We start from the raw sequence: 27,150 nt of genomic DNA on the forward strand, positions 1-27,150 counted from the left end.
TTCATAATGTAAACCAATAAATAAATTAAATAATATCAACAAATGGGTATCAAAAGAATGTTTGAAAATATATACAATTTGTGGAACAGGAACATTTAATTTATTATACAAAGGAACATTCGCAAGGAAGGTTATTCACATGATCTTAATAGCTGGTCCGTTTTACAAGTTTCAAAGGAAAGTTTGACGTTGAAACAATAGAAGTATAAAATATTAAAGAGAAAAGATAAGCTGTTGAAAACGTATACATCATCTAAATTGCCCTTGCACAGGCAAACAAAAGGAAATTGTGGCTTCCACTGAGAGGATGAATTAAAACTATTAAGAGAAGCACTGATGTCACAGGGAAAGACGACGGGGCTCAACACATGCCCCCAGTTTCTATGAAATGAAATAATACTAATAATAATAAAAACAAAAAACTAGAATTTTACGCAGGGAATTTTACACCTGTACATGTGTAGGAAATAAAAACAAAGAATGAATGTGTTGATTTCTCTCTTTTTTTTATAGCCCTTTCCATTTCTCCTGTGCAACAGATCTGAACTTCTCTCGGTTAAAAACGAAAAAGAAAAAACTCCAGTGGCTCACAGTCACACATTTAAACATGGCTGCCCACCTCAGAATAAGGTCAGCTGTAAGAATGCACATTATAAATTTAGGTTAGCTGTACAAACTAGTTTGCATTGTAACTTGTGCCAAACAAAATGACAAATGAAATGGAAACATGTTATTTCATACATGTCATGTAAGTATATGAAATATTTGTAAAAGGGCAATAAATAGTGTTCATATCTCTCAAACCACCATATTTCAGTCCAGACCTTTGGAAACTCACAGCAGTTTCTTTATACATTTATTTTGACCTAGAAAATAGAACAGGATATTTTAATTAAGTCCTAATTATTTTATATTACCTTTTGTATCAATCAAAGATTAATACTCTCATATGATTGGCAAAACCACTGGTCTGTGTCTTTGGTGTTGACGTTTAACAAATCCATAATAAATTTAAAAGCTTCATTAACCCTGTTACGGGCAAAGCGCTCTTCATGGGGTCCAATGAGAGCCCTCGAAGCAATATCTCATGGCTTAACGGCTCTTTGTGCGGCTTTGAGCTGAAGAGCTCTTAAACTGTTAATGTAACACTGACTTCACAAAGCTGAACGATTCAGCAATGTTTACCACCCGATTCCCTCAATTTACAATGCAATTTACAGGCGTAGATACAACATTCTCCTGTTTCCAGTCCCATTGTATGTATGTGTGTGTGTGTTGAAATTCTGTCAAAGTATACAGCATAAGTGGCAATGCAACAACAAAAGCTGATGATGATATTGGGTGTTGAAGTCAGTCAGTACACAGGTGAGAGTAAAACCAGAAGTCACAAAGCAGCTTAGTGTTTAAATGAGGCACTGGAAAGCTGGATAAAATTCAACTCTGGGCATCCAGAGTCCTGCACGATGACATGACAAAACAGAAAAGGAAAAGTTTAAACAAAAGTAAAGGCTGTTGAAAAAAGACGACAAGGTTACTTCACAGCTCAAGACCTTTTCAGTCAGGGTAAAAAAACAACAAATCCATCTCTAACGATAATCAGTCTGAAGGGTGCAGAAACCCAGGGCCGGTTATGGGAAGCGGGCATTGGGAGTGGTTTTTAAAGTGGTGCAGCCTTTTATTTTCTCCAGTTTTAGCTCTCTAGTCTGTATGCCCCCAGGTCGCTGCTCACATGATGCCATTGGTGAAATACTGGAAGCCGTCGTACAGCTTAGTAGTGATGGAACGCATGGAGCCGTCCACCATCTGCTCCACCAACACCTGCAGCTGCTCCTCCGTCAGGTTCATGTGGAAACGCTCCTTCAGGTTACGGATGGTGCTGGAGCCGTGGAAGCAGGGAAGCTGAGAACCTGTGGAGAACACAAACCGTTCTGTAACAAAAGCTGAGTGATAACGTGTCATCGGGTTGATTATAGAAAGATGCTCCATCCCCTGAAGCTTCAGACTAACAGTACCTTGCTGCATGATTTCTACAATCTGGATGACCTTCTCCATGTGCTTCCGTGCAGCGATCAGGCCTTGGAGCATAAGCATCTTGTAATAGTTGAACATGTCTCCATCCAGACCTCCCATTACCTAAAACAAGAGATGCATAGATATTTAAATTATGGACAATATTGCAATATTAAAGGGTTATTTCAGTGATTAGCATATGGCTTTGTATCAGGGTTTTGTATCAAACCCTGGGGTAAATTCGAATGAGACGAGAGATTTATGCATTTTATTTCTGGAAAAATTACTCCGGTGACGCAAATATCGTCAATTTGTGTCACTGGTCAAATTTTTGGCCAGAGGCTAAAGACTACAACCAGCAGAGGGAGCCATTTCCACGTTTTCAACTCGCACATGGGGAGTGGGATCGCACTCACAGCTGCAGGCATTCATGGAAACGGTGCGATTACATTAGGGATGGGTGACGTTGCGGAGACAAAGATAATGGTTAAGTGAAGTTTAAGAGAAGCACTTAGTGTTTTCTGTTCTTAAACCCTTGACGAAAGTTAAAGGAAGCATTTATCTCGAACATTTTTGCTATCATAAGTTAACTCACCCTCACTCGGGGTACAGATGCGCTTACCTAGCCTAGAAATCTAGACGCACCCTAGCGGCAGCAAATTTAATTTGCCCGCAACTGTCGTCTAGGAAGTCAATACCCATCTGAGCTGTATCCCTCAGAATCTGGACGGCCCAATCACATCGTGTATAGAGTCGGCAGGCGGGGGCCATAATGACGACGGCCGAGTTGCGTTTGCGTGCTTCTAGTAAACACAGAAACTGGCGAACGGCGGCAGTCTTTCGAATCAGCTTTGACCGCGACTCTGGAAGACTTGGAGTTAAGCTTTTCTCTGAGAAAAGAACAAAGAGCGGCACTGAAGTCATTCTTAAAAAGGGAAGATGTGTTCTGAGTTTAGCCGACCGGATACGGCGAATGTTTAATCAGTCAGCGAGCTCTGCTTCACCTTCATTGCTCTGGTTGGTTGTAGCGCTATCCTATCGTGTGCAGAGGGAGTTTGAAAGACAACCGTTTATCCCGCCCCTCGGATTGAGCCCTGTCTATGGTGAGTTTCCAGACCAAACATCTTGATGTGGGTCTGGCTTGTCAGGCTAGCGCTTACCCGCACTCGTGAACGAAGTGATGGACTCTTTCCTCATTCGGCTGCCGTTTGGATTGAATGTGATTCTCGTTGTTCTGGTGATATTATGATAACTCCGTTTCATTAACTGGTTTTATCAAAAGTAACTCCATTTTGTAAGATCATTTTTTTCAATTGTCATCTAAGTAATTTCAAACATCGCGCGGCAGACAACGACATTACGTGATCAAATATACTCAACTTATTTATTGGCTCCACAGCGCCACCCAGTGGATTTAGTTATAACTCCGAGATTTAGAGGGATTTCTCATAGATCCACTGCATTTACAGCCACCAAATCAATGCAGTAAAATTCGAATAGTATTTTTAGCTTTCAAATATTCTGGCACACCCCTATCTTAAATACTGAAATAACATTAATTTCTTGATCTCTGTTGTGTTTGAAGAGCGCGGATGCACATGTGTTTGTGGTTCGCACTTATATCCACCGATCGGGCGGGCCAAGTAATAAAAAATTTCATAAATCAATGTGTTTGCTTGATAAATATGCTTTGAGAGCCACCTTTAATTGATACATCTTGAAAACAAGTGAATCCCTCCACTTCTAATAGATAGCATAGCCAATATGGTGCATCATGCAAACTTTTGCCTTAAAACCTAGACCAGTCATAATCCTTCTCCAAAATTAGGGCACGAGTACTACATCAATGGGTGCGTTTACATGCACACCAGTAAGCTGATAACTCCAAAAAATCCGCTTATTGAAATAACCAGTTTTCCCCGTTTACATGCAAACCAGTAAACGGACAATGCAAGTAAACCGCGTTTACATGACTATTTATAAACCGGGTTATTTCCTTGTAGTGCCGTCAAAAATAATAATGTCCGTATATCGGACCCTGAGTTTTTCAAATGTTACGTCAGTTGTGATGTTAAATAAAGCATGCGCCGTGTCAGCGGGAGATTTACGGCTCATATTAACCCTGTGCAGTTATGAAGCATTTGGACTGAACCTCTTCTACTTCTGCTGCACGTGATAAGAATAACAGATCTTTACAATTTGGGTCTTAAATGAGTCTGCGTTTGTGATACATGTCCTTATTTCATGCAAAACGCTAGCTTGCTCTGTCTGGATGCGTTTAAATCTGCTCTAAAATTGCATTTTGTCACCTATCACACATGCGCACTTCAATAAGCCGACAGAAAGCAGGTTAATGTGTTTACATGCAGCGTGAAATCGAGGTAAGAGGCAAAAAAACTACGTTCCGACCGGTTTATGCTTACGCTGTTTATAACATTACTCCGATAAAAGAAAACAGGTTACCGCGTTTACATGACCATGTTCATTGTCGGCTTATTGGGCATAATCGGCTTAAGAACGTGAATGTAAACACACCCAATGATAACTATATCCTATATAAACAGCTACTTACATCTACAAATTCACTAGTTAGTTTGAAGGCAGACGTCTCAAAGCCTAGGTTTCGTGGAGAGCTGGAAAGGATGAAGCCAAAGTCGATGTGAATTATGTGGCCCTCAGAGTCCAGCAGGATATTTCCATTGTGCCTAAAAAACAAGAGAAAAAAATGAGTGGTTACAACTTATCTACATTATTTAATTTCCAACGGTTTTATCCTCCATGGTCTCTCTCACCTGTCCTTGACCTGCAGCAGATAGCAGATGAGACAGTAGCCGGCGCAGCTCTGAACAAAGTTGCGCTGAGCAGTAAGGAATTCCTCTGTAGTGTAGTTGCCATGCTCTTGCCGGAAGTAGTCGAGCAGTAAAAGCTGACTCTGTTTCTTCACCTGGTGAATAGACACAGCGTTGACCACTGGTTCAATCATGCCACTGTCTGAAGAGATGACCAGGATCTTGTAGGGCTTGATCCACAAGGGAACACGTTCTTGCTCCCAGATAATCTGGAAAAGCACAAAGACAGTGAGAAGATTCAGTATAAAAAGACTGCAGACTTCACTTAAATAAACACTTTTGTAAATATTTAAAAAAATAACACTTTTATTCAGCAAAGATGCATTAAATTGATAAAGTGTCAGTAAAAGACTTTACAATGTTAAAAATAATTATATTCTAAATTAAATGCTACTCTTTTAAACTTGAATCACTGTTTTTCAAAAATATTAAGCAGAACAACCATTATAAACATTTTATAATAAGAAGAAAATGTTTTTTGAGCACAAAATGTGCATATTAGAACGGTTTCTGAACAATGAAGACTGGAATGATGTCTGCTGAAAAATCAGCTTTGCCATCACAGGAATAAAATACATTTTATCATAACAGTATAATAAAAGTCATAATGGTTTATAAAAGAGTTATATTGTAAACTGTAATAGTAATTCACAATATCATGATTTTTTTTTGTTTGTATTTTTGATTGATTAAATGCTGCTGGTGAGCATATGAATCTTTCAAGAACAAAAATCTTACCAACAACGAACTGTTGAATGGTAGTGTACTATATATAAAATATAATATATTATATTAGGGCTGTCAAATGATTAAAATATTTAATCGTGATTAATCGCATTGTCAACTTAAGGTAAGTTAACTGACGATTATTTGCAACTTAATCCCAAATTTGTATCAGTTGTAAATGTATCTTAAATTAATATTTTTCAAGATTTTAATAATCTAATCAACATTGAGTATGGTTTCACTAATAATAAACATACATTTGCATAAAGCATGCATATTTGTCCATACCAAAGCATGAACCCTAGACATGTATCAGAGGTCATGGATGTTTTTCAAATAACTTGTTTATGTCTGGAGGAGGTTGTAAACGAGTAGGAATATAGCGTGGCCCCTTTTAAGAGAACTGTGCAGCGAGTCACGTGAACAGTGTGAGAAACACTCGGGAGCGCTCTTGTTCAGAAAAGTAACCTGCGTATTAGTTTTAGCCAATTCCAATTGATTTAGTTCAATAAAACACATGTACTTTAAGTTGTGATGGTGTTAATGATTTACCTCGGATAGTGAGTTTGCATTGTGTATTCGCACATTGCACTCGGACTGCAGAGAATGTACTCAGTGTAAAAACGCGGGTCGGGCCAATCACATCGTGCATAGAGTCGGTGGGCGGGGCTTAATATAATGACGGCAGAGTTGCGCTTGCGTGCTTCTAGTAAACACAGAAACCGGCTAACGGTGGTCTTTCGAATCAGCTTTGACCGCGACTCTGGAAGACTTGGAGTTAAGCTTTTCTCTGAGAAAATAAAGAACGGCACTGAAGTCATTCTTAAGAAGGGAAGATGTGTTCTGAGTTTTGCCGACTGGATACGGCGAAAGTTTAATCTGTCAATGAGCTCCGCTTTACCTTCGTTGCTCTGGTTGGTTGTAGCGATATCCAATTGCGTGCATGGTGTGCAGAGGGAGTTTGAAAGACAACCGTTTATCCCGCCCCTTGGATTGAGCCCTGTCTATGGTGAGTTTCCAGACCAAACATCTTGATAACTGCACTTGTTTCAGAGTAGTAATGTTAATTTTAACCCTTTTCTTTCCCTATTAAATGTTTGCTGCTGCATCCTTTACGTCTATGCTCTTGATTTCTCCAACTACGGGCTACGCCACGGACCAAATAGAAAATGTGCGCTGCGTTAATAAAATTAGAGCTGTTAAAATGAATTTGCATTAACTAATTAATTTAGACAGCCCTAATATACATTAATACATATATACATACATACACACATGCATGGAAAAAAGGGAAAATGTAGCTTAAATGTAAAGATAGGGCAAATGAGCCAGTACAATTACATATATTGCCAAAAAACAATATACCAATATATTGTGCATCCCTAGATCTAACCTTATTTTGAAAAACAAAATACAAAGAGTGCTACCTGCAGTTGTTTTAGAACTTGATAGGCGAGAAGCTCTTGTCTCAGGTCATCGCCACATTTCACAATAACAGAAAGTAGACGCCAGTTGGGCAGGTGGCCATAGGGGGAGCCCTCCCTGATCCGTCTATTAAACAGCACAAAGACGACAAAATTAAACACAACAAATGAAGAAAATAACAAAGGGACCAACCCTGGTGAAGAATGTTGTACACATACCTCACTTTCTCCTGCCACGGTTCCTTTAAGGCTACAGCTGAGGGATCCTCTGGGTCCCTCCTAAATGTGGTGGGGGTGTGGGCAAGTTGCTCTGATAGGCGTCGTCTGAAATAATGAAAACATTTGAATTTGTCTTTTTAAATACCAATTCACACTGCATGGACAGACGTCGACCAATGCGGAAAATCATCAGATTACTGCATGTCACTTTTCAGATGTTCCACAATCCGATAAGCGCCGATTTAATGCATTCAATCGACGAAAACAAGCTCTGACAGACGCCAACATGGGTAACACACTATTCCGACAAATCCCAATGAAGTGTCTGTTGCCATCTGTCGGTGCAGTGTGAATTGTGCAACCACACATACTCCGGCTTCAAACGTACCTGATATCTCCAGCTGCAATAAAAATAGGTTCCTTGCTCTCCTGGCTGGTGATGCTATCTACTGAGAATTGGGAGATGTTGTCACAACTGTTGGTGTGGATCTCTGGAAGCTTAAGAAGAAAAAAAAGAAAGGAAAAAAAGTCCAGGTTTCAGCTCTCTGAGGATAAAGACCACATTTGTAAAAGGTTGTTTTGATTGTCGCAATTTCCGAGTACCTCCACTTGCAACTCTCCAATGTCATCTACAGACCATGCCTCATCATCGTTATCATAATTGGGAACCGTGGAGAAGCTACTGGCACGCTGGTCAGGTGTGATGCCACAATCCGGAAGATTCTCTACGGATCTCGTACTGCGGATCCGTGTTTCCGGGATCCTCACAGGCACACTTGATGTCTCAAAGTTCTCACATTCCAGAACTTCTACATAAATTAAGTAAGGTGCCTGAAGAAGGACAAAGGTAGTTAGCACTGAAATTAGGAAAGAGTCTTTCAGAACCCAATTGAACAAAACAAAGAAACTCAATATTTCTTCCATTTAAAAAGCCTGGATTCATATCAACATCGATCAGAGCACAATCTCACCTTATCCTTTGAGTTGAGCACGACAGCCTGCGTGTGGGGCACGCGCACCACGTGGTGGTCAAAGGCAGCTGTGGGCAACCAGACCCGGGCAGGCAGCTTGTGGTTGAGTAGGGACAGCTCTGAGATGAGCCTCTGGGTCTTCTGTTCTTTAGTGGGCAGAGTGGCCAGTCTCTTCCCAATCCCCATCAGAGACTTAATGAACTCTCTCTGAGGGGTCAGACGCACAGGCTGAGAGCGGAAGGAAGATTGAGAGAAAGAAAAGATGAGGGGAAAAAAGAGAAACATCACTGTAGCATACATAATGAAACGTATGCAAACAGATTTAGGCATTTGCAAAGGAATTATTCTACAAAAAAGGCTAGCACAATATACTGGTACAAAACAAAGTACCACTGATTTACAATGTATGATCTCAATTTTTGTTCATATACTGATATTCAGCACAGTGTGATAGGAAGCAAAAAACAAAAACTAAGTTAAATGGGATTGTGTCGTTTTATCCCATTTCATAATACTTCTATCCCAGATAAATGGCTTATGTAGATATTTCAATTATTATTGGTTTACAATTATTAAAGTTTACGTTATGTAAACATGTGAATCACTCACAGTCTGATTTAGTATCAGCTGGTATCTTGCCAAAGCCTAAGATTTAGTTTGAGTCGACTGTACAACAGAACAATACAACCAAACAATACCAATCACTTAGTTTCTATGGATGTATGAGTTATTGCATTTTATTATTCAGCACAGGAATGTGTGGAGCAGTGTTCAAAACTGCTAAAAATATGCATGCATGATTTGTACAGCATTCTAAACGTAAAAGTAAAGCATGGGCGTAAAAACAATTAAGAAATGGTAAGAGAGTGTTTTAGCAACAGCCGACCACAGCGTAGCGCAAGTGAGTCATGAATGAAAAACATCACCTGAAATAAGGAAAAAGTATTAACATAAAAACATATCATCAAAGGACAGGAAAATGTGGAGAAAGACTCATCAAACTCCTCCACATGTGCAACCTATGGTTTATTAGATGTCAAATAATACATGGATATCTGTAATCCATGTAGAAGGGGTTAAAGAAACAACTGACAAGGTCATAAAATTATTAAGAATACCACTTAATCCTTTGCAAATATGCAAAAGGAAACCCGAAACACCCATGGAAAAGATTCAATCCACCAAATTAAAACACTTTACAGAGAATTCTCGTTTGCCCAAGTTTACAAAGTCTCTGTAAGAAACCACAGCTCTTGTAGTTGATCACAGAACCCAAAACAAATTGAATTATCCCATCTTTATTGACTTTATTAGTCAAAGATATATACACTTAAACACTGATTGATTGAATAAGAGAATGAGAGGAAAATGTCACATCCAAATAATTACAACTAAAACGGAAAAGAACAACCACACAAAGAATAAGTGTTTGCAAGTATGCCATCAGTTCACAAATGAAGATGTATTGTTCATATGCAACATGCAATAGGCATTTCCCCAAATTAAGTAAAAATCGGTGTCTCTATTTTTATTTAAAATATAAAGGCCCAAATACTACATTCACTTTGTTTTTTATTTTTTATATTGTATGCAACATATAATCAAAAGTAGCTAATTTGTATTATTAAATTCTTGCAGTGATGATGCACTTAACCTATCATTTAACACTGTTCCCAAACATTATTGTAGTAAAAAAATATTTTTTAAATATTTATTTTAAAAAAATAGAGAGAGAAATCAGTTTTTATACTCGAATTAGACACCAAATGTCCCACATTTTGGTAACGGGTTGCAAAAAACAATATCAAAAAAGAAAATAAATAAATTTTTTAATACTGATGATTTTGGCATACAGCTCATGAAAACCCAAAATTCAAAAAAATCTCAAAAAATTAGCATATTTAATCCGACCAATAAAAGAAAAGTGTTTTTAATATAAAAAAAGTCAACCTTCAAATAATTATGTTCAGTTATGCACTCAATACTTGATCGGGAATCCTTTTGCAGAAATGACTGCTTCAATGTGGCGTGGCATGGAGGCGATCAGCCTGTGGCTCTGGGGAGGTGTTATGGAGGCCCAGAATGCTTCGATAGCGGCCTTAAGCTCATCCAGAGTGTTGGGTCTTGCGTCTCTCAACTTTCTCTTCACAATATCCCACAGATTCTCTATGGGGTTCAGGTCAGGAGAGTTGGCAGGCCAATTGAGCACAGTAATACCATGGTCAGTAAACCATTTACCAGTGGTTTTGGCACTGTGCGCAGGTGCCAGGTCGTGCTGAAAAACGAAATCTTCATGCTTCCATCTGCTGAAAAGCTTTATGGAGATGAAGTGCTCCAAAATCTCCTGATAGCTAGCTGCATTGACCCTGCCCTTGATAAAACAAAGTGGACCAACACCAGCAGCTGACATGGCACCCCAGACCATTGCTGACTGTGGGTACTTGACACTGGACTTCAGACATTTTGGCATTTCCTTCTCCCCAGTCTTCCTCCAGACTCTGGCACCTTGATTTCTGAATGACATGCAAAATTTGCTTTCATCCAAAAAAGTACTTTGGACCACTGAGCAACAGTCCAGTGTAGTCCAGAGTCTTCTCTGTAGCCCAAAAGTGGCTTGACCTGGGGAATGCAGCACCTGCAGCCCATTTCCTGCTACAAATGACGGTGTCAATGATGGCCTTCTGGACAGCAGTCAGGTCAGCAGTCTTACCCATGATTGCGGTTTTGAGTAATGAACCAGGCTGGGAGTTTTTAAAAGCCTCAGGAATCTTTTGCAGGTGTTTAGAGTTCATTAGTTGATTCAGATGATTAGGTTAATAGCTCGTTTAGAGAACCTTTTCATGATATGCTAATTTTTTGAGAGTTTTCATGAGCTGTATGCCAAAATCATCAGTATTAAAACAATAAAAGACCTGAAATATTTCAGTTGGTGTGCAATGAATCTAAAATATATGAAAGTTTAATTTTTATCATTACATTATGGAAAATAATGAACTATCACAATATGGTAATTTTTTTAGAAGGACCTGTATATGTTTCCTCCTTTAGGTGAGTCTGTGTATAAAATCATTGCACTACAGTAAAATAACTTAAGAATAAATTAATAAAAAGTAAACAACGTATCATATAGAAAGATGCCCCAAATATATATAGTGATTTAACTCTAGAGGTTTAGTACCTCATTGAAAAAAGGGAGGAAAATCCCTTTTTTAATATAAAGTGCCAATATTATGCGCAGTTTGTGATGTTTGATGGCATGATTGCAAATCTTGAAGGCACACATTTGAAGGAATCTGTGGAGTCAACCCCGCCTGCAAACAAACACAGCCATCATCCCACTACGCACAGAGGAGCGTTATTAGACGGTGAGAGACTTACTGTACCAGCCTCTAGCTCGAGACTGTCGGAGCTGGAGCTCAGATCCTGGGAAGAGGGAGGGATGGGGGGGGGGAGTTACAGTGCAAGAGCAGGGGAGGGTGGAGGGGGGTCAGAACAAGACAAAAACACATCTCAAGGTTACACTCATCCCATCTGTTTGAACAGCAGGGTCTGGCCATGACTCCGCAGGCCTGAAAAAATGTACTGTCATATTTATCTGGCTGCTGATGTGACTGGGCCTTATCTCTAAGAGCTGTTCTGATCAAACCCATGTAAAGCACCACGATTGGTGGTGAGGACAAGCTGAAGGATTACAGGAGGCACTCACACATATATACACACTCCGACAAGGTCACAGCTTACAACTGGATTAGTTTTATCATCTACATATTAACATAAAACTGGCATGATTTAGAAAATGGATCATAAAGCATTATCATCATGGTGTATTGCCAAGCGAACACTCCCTATGATCCTTGATCATACCGATTACTTTTTTCCAAAAAATCAGAAGATATATAAATGAGAAGCAGCACTTTTTACAGTGGGTGTGGCAAGGCCACAGAAATAACTGTCATTAGTCGTGGCTGGTTCAGACATGAAAATGAAAGAGATGAATGAAACTTTCAAAAACATGTTAAATCTGGTAAAGAATAAAGGTAATTAATGTAAATGTTTCACAGCACGCCTGGTTTAAACGCAGAGCTAAGCATTAAAACATTTACTAATATATTACTAACATTAAAACTAATATCATCCTATGACTAATTATCCAAATTATAATAGTACTATATTTTTATAACATATAATATTGCGGACAAAAATTTGTGGTAGACTGGAGTATTTTTACCTGATGCACAAATGAACACGTGCTAACGGCACTATTCATTATTGCATTAAACTCCAGACTGCATAAATTAATCATGCTTTTACTCACATGACACAGGCTGTGTTCCTGCTCACTAACACACAACAAGAGCGAAGAAACCACAACCATAATATGGATTACTTCCTTCTAGATACTGAAGCAGTAAATCACAAAAGTCTGTGTTACAGTGGTTCTGCCGATGTAAAGGTATGTTGACAAGAAATAGGTTTTAAATGTTTGATGCATAATAGCATTTATTAATAAACCAAATATAACCTAATAAAATATTATAATATGATACACAACCGTTCAAATGTTTGGGGTCATAACTCTTTATAAATCTGCTGTATCTGAATATGTTGATTTGATGCTCAAGAAACAAAACAGCGTCTTTTTTTAGCAAAACAGCTGCTTAATACTAGCCTAGAAATCTAGACGCACCCTAGAGGCAGCAACTGTAATCTGCCCGCGAGTGTCGTCTAGCAACTCTCAATACCCTTCTGAGCTGTATTCCCCTAACTCTTGCCGGGCCAATCACATCGTGTATAGAGTCGGTGGGCGGGGCCATAATGACGACGGCCGAGTTGCGTTTGCGTGCTTCTAGTAAACACAGAAACTGGCGTTCGGCGGTCTTTCGAATCAGCTTTGACCGCGACTCTGGAAGACTTGGAGTTAAGCTTTTCTCAGACCAGCAGGAAACATCCTGAATTGTTGAGCTCTTGTCTATGCTGCACTATGGGGCTGTGTGATATTGAAGAAAAACGCGATATGCAATATCTTGTTAAATAATGCGATATTCGATACGATATTGCTATTAGTGTGTAAAATCTATTTGAATTATATAAAAACAATTATTTAAAAACTGAGAATGAAACAATTTGTGTTTCACATTCTTTCTGGAATTGAAAAGTGACCAGCAGTTTTTTAGCAAACATTTATGTCACAAATTGTTTACGTTTCGGTGTGTGTGTGTGTGTGTGTGTGTGTGTGTGTCAAACAGCGCGAGTCTGCAAGTTATTTTTTCCCCGCAAATTATTGCGTTTAATTACTTTTTAACGTCAAGAAAGTCGTGTGCCCAGCCTATTTTCTGCTCTATGCGTCGACCTAAAATGTACACTTTTAACAATGTTGAAGTAGCCTATTAAAATCATTCAGATATTGGGTGCCGTTGCGATATGCACATTTGCGATATTTCAGTAATTTCTATATATTGCACAGCCCTACTGCACTAGAAAAAATGTAAATACAGAGCCACACTACTCAGCTGAGCGCACTAAAAGTGCAAGCATAGTTAGCACTGGAGCCTGACTAGCCCCTAAAGCAGAACATCCTGCAACTGAGGAAAGCATGACTCTTCCCCATCCTCTCTGCTATCTGAAAAAAGATACCAGAGTATCTGAGCTTGATCTGCCAGGCTTCTTCCCCCACATCATATGACCACTGGACACTTAAGCTGCTTGCCGCCTACCTGAAACTCAACGGATCTGCACTCGTAAATTACAAACTTGCATTGGACACCAATAAACACTTTGCATTCAACTTGCATGGACCGAACTCTGTTCTCCAGGGTCATGTAGCAGCTGTCGAACAGCTGTTGCGTCTAAGTTCTCGGGGAGAGCCAAACAGCGGTCTTGCTTCAACTCTTATGAAGTATCAAGCAGCTGTATTGTTTAATTGTACTTTACCTCATCCAGAAAACAGTCACTTTACACTTCACTCTTGTTTAAAAGACCTGCTCAAGCGTCCTGTGTAGGCAACGGTGGGGGTGGGTCTGAGAGGGGATACACTGCTCTACAGTCATTTGAAAGTGACTGCAGTACCAGTTTTGGCCACAATCTTACATACACTTCCTTTAATTACAAAAATGAGGGCTGGGTTTTCGATTTTCAAGAATCGATTCCGATTCTCAAGATCTTGAATCTATTATCATTATTCGATCCGATCTGATCTTTGAGATTTAGATAAGTGTTTTTAAAGAAAGCATTTTTTCCAGCTGTTACCTGAATATTACAGGACTGTAGTTATGCAACATATTGATACTATTATTATAGACATTCAACTGCAAATTAATGTATTGATGGTTGTAAAGAACAATCCCCCTTCCAGAGTGCTCTAGCGAACGCGCGCTGTGGAGAGGGCGCGTGCTGTCATGACAAGGCAGCCATTACAACTTCCTTGGCAGTAAGCGCGCACTGCAGTGAGAACGGCTGTGACGCAAGCCACGTTCTTAAAATATCCAGCAGCCCAAATTCACTCGTCTACCTTACTCTAGTATTCTCTTTCCGCCGCGGTAACAAAAGAAGAGGAAGAGTGAGGAAAACTCGGTCTGTCCGCAGCGCTTCTTCAGCGCGGCGGTATAGTGACGAGAGCTTCGGCTTGAGTTTGTTTACCTACTCTAGTATTCTCTGTCCGCGGCGGTTCTGGAGTTTTCAAAGCTGCCATGTTTGTTGTTTTAATGTCCTTCCACCTCGCGCGCATGCATGAATTCAATAACGCAGCAAATTAAAATTCACGGGGAAAATGTAGGCCTATTATTAAATCGATCCTCTGAGTTATGGATCGATCTTTAGAAATTAATATGAAAATCGATTCAGAATTGGTGAATCGATTTTTTCAACACAGCCCTAGCTATTCTGATGCTTTTGATTGGTTCTCCCACCACGTCTGCCAATTACATAAATCCACATTACCGCCGAGAGCTTTAGGCTACATGCTGTGAGAGTTGCCACCATGGAGAGTGATACAATTTTCCAGTGTTGGAAAATAGAAAAGTAATCAAATGAAATCAGTTACATTATTTTAAAGTAATTGAAATAGTTACACTACTCATTACATTTTAAATAGGGTAACCTGTAATCTTTAACCCATTATATTTCCAAAGTAACATTCCCAACACTGATTAAATGGTGCCATTTTTTTACTGTAAAATGGAAATGCGATATGTTATCAAAGGTTATAATTGTATTAAAGCCCTTACATTATTCTATTTAAATGTGCGTATTTTTCAAGCTGTAAAATTGTTCTTGTCATTTTTATGATCGTTTTAGGGTTTTGGCTATTACATTTTAATGCCAACAAAAAAATGTTAATAACTTGGTTATATTATTATTCAGGGCTCTACATAACGCCCATTTTGGGCGCATTTACGCCTAAAAATTACTGCGTGCGACTGTGAAAAAATATTTAGGCGCACCGGTGCGAGTGACCCGATCTATTCTCATGAATGGATGTGTAATACAATCGGAATAAAAACTACAACACGGAGTGAATCAACACTGAGAAACTGTTAGGCTATGTTTCCTACTTCAATCAACTGCTTTTCATGCACTTTACCAGACGCCTCGCGCTGTTGATTTACAGCCAAATCAAAATGAACTGGAAATACCACATTTGGATTATCATAAACAAGCTTAGAAATTAGCGGATGCTTGGGGCATAAATGCCATCAAACAATAATGTATTATTACAAACTGCAATGTTCTTCCGCGAGGCACATGCGGTTCTGTTTATGAAGCGCCAGAGCGCCAAAAGTTACGGCTTGCTAAAGCTCCGAGTATTGGCATGATTGCATGTGTGATACTGATCTCGTACAAAAATCTAATAGACAAGTTGATATTGAGTAACAACGTTTTAGCCACAACACTGTCAAAGCCACACCAGAACTGATTCGCATCTCCAAGCGATTCGATTCAAATGAATCTGTGTTTTGAACTATTGACTGAATGACTTGCCGCCACCTACTGGCGGTTTTATTTTCATATTTATACTTTGCATTGGCTTTATATTTAAAATATTAAACTTTTAAAGTTTAATTTGTACATATTTCTAAACTAAAAAACTTATATGTAAAACATTCATACAACATTAACCCATGCATTAATGCATTAAATGCATAGGTGTTTGATTGTATGAAGTCCAGTTCTGCTTTGTGTGTGTGTGTGTGTGTGTGTGTGTGTGTGTGTCTGTGTGTGTGTGTGTTAGTGCTGTACTCTCAGAAGTTAATGATAATATTATGTCAGAATTATGTTGAATTTAAGAAATTGACAGATGATGCATACATTTAATAAGATTAGAAAACATTGCTCTTATAATGGTAAAAATTAATGTCCAGGGTCAAGGACAAATATCGTCCTGTAATGGGAAAGTTATAATTGGAATGTGTTTGATGGATTAGAATGTGCTCCTAAATTTTTGACTGTGCTCCTAATTTTTTTTAATTAGGAGCACAAGTGCTCCTCAAGAAAAAAGTTAGCGTAGAGCCCTGTTATTACAGAGTTTTTAATCTTTACAAATTGGCCCAATTCATTTCCATTGTAAATGCCTGACTGTAACCCATTTTCTGCTCTGTGTACTGGTTAAATTGGCATGGTGAAAGAGTTGTCAGTGACCACACAGAGGTCCAAATTCCACAGGACAACACACAGTGGACTTTCTCTCATGGAAAACCTATATCTAAAAAGCTTTCAAAAAGAAGGAGATAATACGAGTTGTTTTGTCTTTCTAGAATAAATATTCACTGTTTGGATAAAGAAAATCCAGCAGACTGAAATATTTACATGATTTGGTTGAAAAATTACAGGTTAAATATGCAAATAAATCACAGTGAACCTGATTAGCTTATCAGAGCAGCTTGCATGGGGTATAAGATAAGAATCAAGAGTAAGCAAGACATAAAGCTAAAAGGTCAACGACCAAAAAAAAAAAAAAGAAGCCCAATACAGCATTTCTGGAATTTTCATTTACATCATTCAGTGGTTCTTTCTCCAAGTAAGGCCATCAGGCCTTTGAGCGACTCTATTCTGATTAATGTTCTTTTCAGGCTTAGTGCAACTCACGTTAGACACCTACACAGCACTTCACAAGGTGGAGATAAAACCATAAAGTGAAATTCCTACATTAACACCTTCAGCTTTAAAAGAAGTTTGCTGAAGTGTGTAAACAGAATAAAAGAGTCGTGGAGCAACGTATTTCATAATCGCTGATCTTTACTCCATTTACCAGTGGAGCGGCTTGCTGCCATGAAATGGCAACATCGCAGTTGCCATAGCAGCACATGCTGCACCAAGATCACGTTCGACAAAGAAGGAAGGGAAAACTATGCTGCGGAAAGATAAAAGAGGAAGGCGAGTGATCATGTGCACATCACTGAACGTCAGAGCAGAGGGCGTGCTGTGCGACAAGGCTAACAGGAGCTCTAAAGTTACACATCAGAATAGAACTTGATACATGGTAGGTTATTACATAACGTTCTGCAATAATAGTTTCACTGACACAATATAATGGTCAGGGAATACAAATGACAATCGGCATGACTATACTAAAAAACAGCTTCCAAACTTTCCATCTAAAAGGTGAAAATACTTAAGCCATAAGCTCTGCTGTTACTATAAAAATTAGATATTGACATATTAGCCACAGCAAATAAACAGTATTTTTTACATTAATAGCATTAAGTAATAATATTGTCAAATGGGTTGATGGTTGGCATGGACAAGCTAAGAAATGTCAGTACACACAGGTGCAAAAATCACACTGATAAACACTAGTAAATTAATTTTCTCTATCTAAATATTAAACAGCCTTTCAAGTACAAAACCCCATAAACCCTTATCAGAAAATGATTAGTGCATCATGGTGCATTGCTACATTGTAATTACTCTCCCCTCCCTTTGACCACAGATATTAGCCTACTATTAAGGGGGGAAAAAGATAAATGCACAATCTGAACTTCAAAGTCATCACAAGTTTGACTGAGAAAACTTACTTTATATAATATTGCATTAGGGTAAAAACCATATAGTAAAACCTCACAAGTGACAGTAAAGACATTTACGTGACAGTAAAGACATTTACATAATCTTATAAAGATTTCTATTTCAAATAGAAATGCTTTTCTTTTCTAACTTTATAATCATCAAAGAACCCTGGAAAAAAAGTTTCACGGTTGCCACAAAAAGATTATGCAGCAACTGCTTTCAACATAATAAGAAATGTTCCTTGAGCAGCACACATTAGAATGATTTTTGAAGGATCATGTGAAACTGAAGACCGGAGTAATAATGTCTGCTGAATATTCAGCTTTGCATAATGGGTATAAATTATATTTTAAAATATATCAAAACTAAAACGTTACTGTAAATTGTAGTAATATCTCAATACTACTGTTTTGGTGTACCATATTTGATCAAATAAATGCAATAGTGAGCATAAGATACTTTTAAAAAAAAATTATTTAAGAGCATTTTGGTCTATATTTGTTAATTTGATCAAATTAAAGTGTTTAAAGGTTCAGTATGTACATTTTGGCGGCATCTAGAGGTGAGGTTGTGAATTGCTACCGTTTACCCCTCCCTTTCAAAACACCTACGGTGGCCAACACAGGACAAGGATGCTTTCTTCTCAAGAGTGGCTAACACTGTAGAGCAGTTTGTCTGTTTAGGGCTACTGTAGAAACATGGTGGCGCAAAATGGTGACTTCACTGTAAGGGGAGCCATTATGTAGATATAAATGGCTCATTGTAAGGTAATAAAACATAACGGTTAATTATGTAAGGTCTTTATAATATACATAACTATGTTTTCAGTGGTGTGTATTGCATTTCTCTCAATAGAGCCTCATATAGGGCCCTATAAAATCCGTTTTATTTTTTCCCAAATTCCGTTTTATTTTTTCCCAAATTCCGTTTTTTCCGTTTTAATTTTTGCAAATTCCGTTTTTTCTGTTTTAATTTTTGCAGATTTCTTTTTTTCCGTTAAAATGTTTGGCAATTCAGTTTTTTTTTACCCTTTACTGTTATTTTGGTGAAAAAAAGAGTGTGCTTTTAATGTTAATATAATAGAACATAAAACAAAAAATAGGAATGACCTTACATTTATTGAGGTAACAAACATCACATTTACTTTTTAGGACAAATATGATATTTGACATAACACTGCACTTCAAATACTTCAAATATTAATGGTTATTAGCTTTAAACTTTCCGGTAAAATAAATTGAAAATGAAAGTGCTCCAGTAGCTTTTTCTTTCAAGTAATTTTTTTTAAAAAGAACTAAAAAAAAATTATCATAAGAATCATCTTTTACAGTACTATTAAGTAAAACATTTAAAGCTGAAAATTAACATTAAAAAATAACACATTTCACCATGAAATCATGTAGTGAATTGTTCTGTGTGTTTAACAATCACCATTATGATATCCAGAGCAGTAAAAATTAAAAATACACGAAAACACAACACTGCCTGAAGTTTTTTCCCCCAACTTCAAAGGCCCCTTCAAATTATTAAAACTAGTTGCTTAATTTTAACTTTAAGGTTACTTATCATGTAAACTACCCATAGGCTACAGCATGTTAAATGCATGTTTGGAACAGAGGGGAAAACGGTCGCATTTGCAGCAGATATGCATTGCTGCCTAATGTGCCCATTATAAATCAAAGCACGAGATGACAGGGGTCGAGCAGAACACCGGAAAATCTGACAGAATGGACAATATTTGTCTGTCTGTGCAATACACGAGCCGCAGTTCAGCTGCGCGCGCGACCAATGCTGCCTGAGCACAACGAGCGCCGCGGCTCCCGCTCTCCATACGCAAAGTTTCTGCGCCGCCTGCGCGTGCAGTGTGAAACCGCCGTTAGCGTTGAGTTTCTTAACTTTTTCGCTGCCGAAAGCAGAGCTGTGGAGACCAACTTCGCCGTTTTGAAGCGCGAGCTGAAATGACGGGAGGGGTTGTGTTGCGGAGATTTGCTTCCCCCCGTCTGCACTTTCCTCAGACAAACGTTCTTAACCCACACGACACAGAATTTCATTACAAATATGTAAAATTCCGGGGAAATCTGCGTTAACACCAGATTCCGCGTTTATATGCAGATTACGCGTTAATATGCCAATTCCGCGATTCCGTGATCGCGGAAATTATAGGGCCCTACTCAGAACACACTGCGCCTTTAAGTCAATCAACAGTAATTCACTTGACTAGCAGTTAATCTACCTGGAACTGTCAATGAAGACCTTTTGCACATGCATTGAGTAAATACAGTGTTTCAGCTATTTGTTTTTGTGTCCATGTCTCATCTGCTATCATTTAAATATACTGTCGGCCCCCTGGAATCTCCTATGATAAAATAATTATCTGATGCATATGGTACAAACAGGATCTGATCTGTGTGCCACAATGACCTCGGATCTAATCCTGGAGCAGTGATTTGATGTGCCACTTATTAGCAGCATGAAAGGTGATTTGTTACTGGCATGACATTTAGCCCTGAGGACTATTATCATGACTGATGAACACGTATAACAGAAGAGCTGCATCATTCTTCTGGAAATCAGCCAGCAGTGGTAGTTAATTATTTTCTGGAAGCAAAAACAAAAATCTATTCATCTCCCTGTTGGCCAAGTTCTGCCTTCACTGGAATTAGCACTGAAAAATGTAGATTCTTAGCTGCCACGTGGCAGACCAACTCAAACACAGTAAGGCGACAGCTCTGTTTCAAAAACTAGCGAGACACCAACCTAGTAGACAGCAATTGAATCTTGATGAAACGGAAGTAGTGACAGATCACTTCTACAATATTGTGACGTACATCAGAGTAAAAAAACGATAAACGAAGGATAAATAAATAAAGTAGAGTGGGGACATGTTTCACTCCATCAGTTGTTGCTTTGAATGTATGCTTGAAGTTGATTGTGAGAAAGGGGCGGGAATAAAATGATTGTCAATTTGTTTCATGCCAACTTTAAGGGATTACAAGCGTACTCCTGACACAAAGTCTATTCTGAAAGGGCTGCCTTCTAAAAATGGTAATATCAGTGAAAATATAAATCCAAAACACAGGCGATATCAAGAGGAAAACTGATCATATATCATTCAATACAGAAAAGATATATCAACAGTAAATTTTTAAATATTTAAAAAAATCTGTTGTTGTTTTTTTAAATTCGGTATTATATTTATTAGATTGTAAACAATCAATCACATCCAAAATAAATGTTTGTGTTTACATAAAATGTGTGGTGTATGTACTGTGTATAATTATTATGCATTTATAAATACACACACATGATGAATATATTTAAAAACAACTTGTTATATTTTTATATCAAATAATATATATATATATATATATATATATATATATATATATATATATACAAACAGTATTTTGATGCAAATATACATAATAATTATACACAGTACACATTTACCTATGAAGATAGTGCCAAATCAGTCATTTGTTAGGTTCTATTTAAATTAGGTTGCTGCCTAGGAAGAAAGCTAACATTGTGTTTGAAAAATAAACTCATCCATCGGTCATTAAAGGTGCCCTAGAATGAAAAATGTAATTAACCCTGCCATAATTAAATAACAAGAGTACACTACATGGACATCACATACAGTGAGTCTCAAACACCATTGCCTCCTCCTTCATATGTAAATCTTGTTTGTGAAAAACACCACTGAAAAATAGGTTATTTTCAATATAACGCCAACTGTGACGCAATCGCTGAGATCCTTAATATGTACGCCCCCAACATTTGCATGTCAGGCCATGTTTATTTTCAGGCGGAACTGCGCAGTGCGCAGCCGTCGGGAGTTCAGCAGGTAAACAAGCGTCACGCGAGGATAACGAAAAAGCAGATCATGGACACAAATGTCATGTTCCAGGCTGTGCAGGGGATGTGAGGACTTTTTATAGCCTTCCCACAGATAAACAATATCAACAGTCATGGTTGATGTTTATTATAATTGGATACCGCAACAAAGTGATTCAAAGTTGTTCGTTTGCTCGGCCCATTTCACCGCCGTGGGTTTTTCTAACCTGAGGCAATATAGCAGGATTAGCTCAGCATCTGATATTGAAGAAAGGCCGATTTCAACCGGATTCCTGGAAGCAGCAAGTAGTGATTTTATCCACTTATTGACTGTCAAACCCATTTCGGATTAAATTGTAAGTTTCTTAGTAAGACAACATTAGGATAATATCCCGTGTTGTCTAGATCTAACGCAAGATGCTAAAGTAACAATTGGAAACTCAAAGTAGCACACATAACAGTTTGTCAAATGATAAAGGTTAATATTATTTTCTTTCAGTGTTGTCATAAAATACAACAGTAGATATGTATGCCGATCCCTTTTGATGGAATGAAATCTAAATTAGCCTATATTTCATCATTAACACATAACTCAGAAACTAACTACGTTTAATTACTACTACGGTTTAGTTGCTTACAGATCGCTCAGTCGATCATTGTAGCTAACGTCTCCTTCTTCACCATCTAAGTTGAAACGATAGTCATTTGGCAAGGCTTCAAGTCAATTTGTTAAATATAAATATAATAAATATACGTTTTTTTTAAGAACTGAAGTATTATTTTGCAGCGGGTGGCAAGTAAACATGACACTGATTATTTTGAGTGGCTTCTACATTACTTTGTTTGGCTAAATAAATTTACTTTTAAATCAGTACTCTACTGTCAAACTGTAACGTTACTGTAAACAACATATTTACATGCTACCAAGTTCAGTTCTTGATTCAAAGTTGAGAAGCTATGATTGTAAAATAATTGCCATGACGGATAGTATAGATGGGTTAGCTGTCATTGAGAAGGCAGTGGAGAGAAACAGCCAATCAGAGCAGAACTCTGCATTAATATTCATGACCCTTCCAAATAAGGCAAAAACAGAGCATTACATCCAAGGGACAATTTCTAGGGTTGTAAAAAGACCTGTAAAACTGTATCTGGACAATTTTTGACCTTACATAAGCCACATATCCTCTATTTAGATATCAGAGAACAATTTAACATATTGTTTCAAATCATTCTAGGGCACATTTAAAGTAACTGCATGAAATTCAATTTTTCTACAGAGCTTGTCTGAGTATCAGCTTCACAACATGTGGCACATCGACAAGCCTTTTCCAGCGCAGCCATAGAAACCACACAAATCTGGGCTGTTTGCCTTCCTCGTTTGCATGAAACAGCTGAGAAACACCATCTGTGGGAGCTGGAAGTGACAGCCAGAGACTAAGCATCTAAAGCTTACATGTAACTAACTAGGTAAGCAATCATGTGACATCACAGGTGTCTCACCTCATCCTGGCTGGTCTCTACTTTGGGGTTGCTGGCGGTTCGCTTCAGGTTGCTGCTGAGGCTGATGCTGACCGTAGCGTCAGATTTGGAGCGTTGGTGGGTGCGTTTGGATGGTGAGAGGCTGTGTTCGCTCATGCCCTGACCGTGGTGGAGGGGTGGGGGGCAGGATGGGGGAGGCTGCGGCACCTCCCTGCGGATGCGCTGGCTGGAGGGCTTGAGCTCGTCTGACAGGATGAGTTTGCGCAGTTTGGTGCCACGGGAGTAGCGCTGCGTGGAGATGTGCATGTCAGAGGAGTAGGCCCCCAGCAGCCAGGCGCACTGCAGGGAGAAATTTATGCTCTGCCGGCAGCGGTGCACCACATAGGGCTTGATGGCGTCGCCCACATCCTCGTCCATGTGGATGTACATATTGAGCAACTGGGGCAGGTAGAAGTCTACTTCATCGTTACGGAAGCTGAAGAGCCGATTACCGATGTAGGCTTGCACGCCGGGCTCCTTGGAATTGTAAAGATAGGAGATGGCCATTGAGATGTCAAACAGCTTGGACTCGAAGAGCCGCAGGAGCCAGGACTGCTTGGAAGAGTTGTTCTTCTGACGACGACGCACGCTCTTCACAGGCTCCGCTTCCTCCGTGTTGATCTTGGGAGTTTTTCCTCCATCGGTGGACTCGTGGTGCGCTGTACCGTTCACCAAAACGGGCTCTGAAGCGGCTGAAGATCCTTCTCCCTCAGGCTTCAAGAACTTCACCTTTTGAAGCACCTCCTGGCAGGCTTTTATAGCCACCTCGGTATCAATGACCAGGCTGAGTTCGCCCACACCCTCTGATATGACATCTAGTGTGGGGCTGGAGGTGGGCAGGCCCTCGCTGGTGCTCGGGCTGGAGCTGGTGAGGGGACGAGGGCCAGAAGAGGGAGATGAGGGCAGGGACAGAGAGGAGGTAGTGGAGGTGGAGGAGGTGGATGGGCTCTTCTGTAGCTCCTCAAGCCGGGCAGGAGAGAGCTCCAGCTCGGTGTCACCCATGGCCACTGCAAATCACAAAGAGAGAGACAAAATCAGCAAGCTTGACAAAGCAGAAAACATGCTGTAATGTGACGTTTATGAGTGAAATAGGACGTGAAAAAAATGAGGCAGGACATGATCTTACACACATTGGTCCCTTAGTTATGTCAGCACGAAAATGATTAGTGGCCGAAAAAGATATTAGCTACACTACTATTCAAAAGGGGGTCAGTAAGTTTTTTTAAATTATTTATTTTATTCAGCAACAATGCATTAAATTGATGAAAAGGGACAGTAAACGGTAACAGAACATATAACATTTATTTTTCAAATAAATGCTGTTCTTTTAAGCTTTCTTGTCAAAGAATCCTGAAATAAATCTATCAGTGTCCACAAAAATATGAAGCGACACAACTTTTTTGAACATTGCAAATAATAAGGAATGTTTCTTGAGCACCAAATTAGCATATTATAATGATTTCTGAAGGATCACGTGAAACTGAAGACTAAGAAGCTTCTTTCATAAATATTTAAAAATATTTCTGATCCCAAATTTTTGGATGGAAGTGTACATTTTTATGAAGTTTTGATCAATATGACCACAAATCCTGTAAACATCAATAATAAGGAACGGCCTTTACTAACAACCACTTCCTCAGGGTCACGGTGTCCCAATGATCCACAGCTACGTGGGACAGTGCCATAATCCGCCTCCAACAGATTACCTCACCATTACCAGCAGGCCAATATCAGATAAAGTGAGGCATCAGTCTCAGATTCCACAAAGCTGCTTCATTGCAACCCATTGTGCTTTAAAAAAAATATATAATTCTGTCAGAAAAATGCAGTTCACCAATAAAAGTTGTGAACTTATAGAGATGTGCCCCAGGTTTTACTTTCATGTTGTTAGTGGTAATGATGGAAAGTCCTCAGGTTAACAATGTAAATTCAGACGAGTTAGACTGATTAGTTTAGCTAGATGAAAAAGAAATCGGCATGAGCAAAAGTGATGGTTCTTAGATCAATGAAATGTAAGACCAGAAACTATAAGAGAACAACTGAAAACTGATTCTGAAAGTGATGAGATTAAAATGTCAACTGGTGGAGACTGAGTCAGCTTTGAGGAAGATGCCAGCTCTCCTCTCACATATCAATTGCTGAATCCAACTCAGGCAGATAAGTTTACTCTGAACTGACAGTTTGGGTGTTGTTCTAGCTTGACAGCTCTTTCTCTTAAAAAAATAATAATAATACTTTTCTACAACAAGCCTAAAGTGAGTTGAAACACTGATTCACACAATCAGACCACAAGCAAAGGCCTATTTCTGTTGTTCAGTATCAGAACGTTTCACTGATCCTCTCCGATTGCAATGGAAAGAGTAAATTCAATCAGCCTTTGCCCTGAAATGTGAGAACAAGACAGTGTGAAACTGTGATCTAGAGGAACACAAAACATGTAGATCATGAATGATCAGTCTCAAGAGTCTCTTTCTGCCAACACCCACAACACTTTCCACGATCAAAGCCATTATCAAATTATTTGATGAAACCCTGCTTTGAGTAAGTAGATTACAAGAATGTAACAACAGCATAAATAAACTATGAATTCTAATATTCTTCAGATCAAACACACTGCAACAAAATCAACAAACGTAAAGCCAAGTCAATAAAGTTAATAGGTAGATGTAATTTGGATAGATGTGATGCATCAGTTGGTTTGATCAGGACATAAAGATCTGGGTAAACTAAAATTTGAACGGTGAGCTAGTTAATCAACTTAACTTTACCATCAAAACAGTAGATATGTTATTTCCTTTCGTCGTAAGTCTAAAACCAAATCAAGTACAATCACAGCAAGGTAAATATGCGCAGTTATGGGAGCCAAACCTCGTAATAACGCCCTGTTTACAATCCGATACGTTTTATAATTATAATATTCCCTGTTTTTTCTTACCTCAGACGTTAAATGTAAGCAATCTGTCAGTCAGATGACTTTTGCACTCAAGTTAGCATCTGAGCATGTTTAGCTGAGCCCTTTAAGAGACACGTCAACTACTTTTCTCTCTTTTAGTGCTCAAACTCAATGTTTATGAAAAACAGTATAACAACAAGTGTGCTGGACTAGAGAATAATTTAATAATAACATAACAACTGTTTTTTAAGGCCTGCCAGGATAAGCCTCATAAAAACACAAACGGATGCTACACTTAGCCACGCAGCTAACGCAACGTCTCTACTTTATAACGTTCTTTTATTGTTGAACTGACCCAAGGAAACATTCGTTCATACGACTTACCTCAAAATAATCCGGGTGAAGGTTTATTTAATCGGTTTATCTGTGTTTTAACGGCCCCATTTGGGAGGTGCGCTTCTCCTGTTGCTGAATAGCCGGTGTTGTTCGCTAAGAAAGTGAGTAGGGAGATGACACGCAGGGGCTGCCCACATCAACTGCCTGATTCCAGCATACACACACTTACATCCTGTGTCTCAAACCTCAAGATAGCATTCCCGGTCGTTTACGCAATGCCCACAAATGTTAGCCAGGTAGGAAGCTCTCTAGGCTTTGAGACACCGGCAAAGAGTGTGATAAATATTTTACATGCTTGTTTATTT

The 27,150-nt window shown here is 38.8% G+C and overlaps 1 protein-coding gene across 4 annotated transcripts; it reads right to left on the reverse strand.

Moving 5' to 3' along the window:
- Positions 1 to 72: 72 nt before the first annotated feature.
- pi4kb (phosphatidylinositol 4-kinase, catalytic, beta) lies at positions 73 to 27,022 on the reverse strand. Of its 4 annotated transcripts, XM_067448244.1 has the most exons (12): positions 26,834 to 27,014; positions 23,539 to 24,563; positions 11,578 to 11,622; positions 8,200 to 8,427; positions 7,832 to 8,059; positions 7,617 to 7,726; positions 7,229 to 7,333; positions 7,013 to 7,136; positions 4,803 to 5,068; positions 4,583 to 4,715; positions 2,013 to 2,133; positions 73 to 1,907 (listed from the first exon to the last, which is right to left on the reverse strand). In XM_067448244.1, exons 2-12 carry the CDS (start codon positions 24,556 to 24,558, stop codon positions 1,726 to 1,728), a joined length of 2,562 nt encoding a protein of 853 aa, XP_067304345.1. In that variant the 5' UTR covers positions 24,559 to 24,563; positions 26,834 to 27,014; the 3' UTR covers positions 73 to 1,725. The 4 variants fall into 4 exon arrangements, with proteins under 4 accessions (XP_067304345.1, XP_067304343.1, XP_067304346.1 ...); XM_067448242.1 differs by having other exon boundaries at positions 73 to 2,133; positions 26,834 to 27,022; XM_067448245.1 differs by lacking the exon at positions 11,578 to 11,622 and having other exon boundaries at positions 26,834 to 27,013.
- Positions 27,023 to 27,150: the final 128 nt, after the last annotated feature.

This window comes from Pseudorasbora parva, chromosome 7 (assembly GCF_024679245.1).
Source record: "Pseudorasbora parva isolate DD20220531a chromosome 7, ASM2467924v1, whole genome shotgun sequence".
NCBI lineage: Eukaryota > Metazoa > Chordata > Actinopteri > Cypriniformes > Gobionidae > Pseudorasbora > Pseudorasbora parva.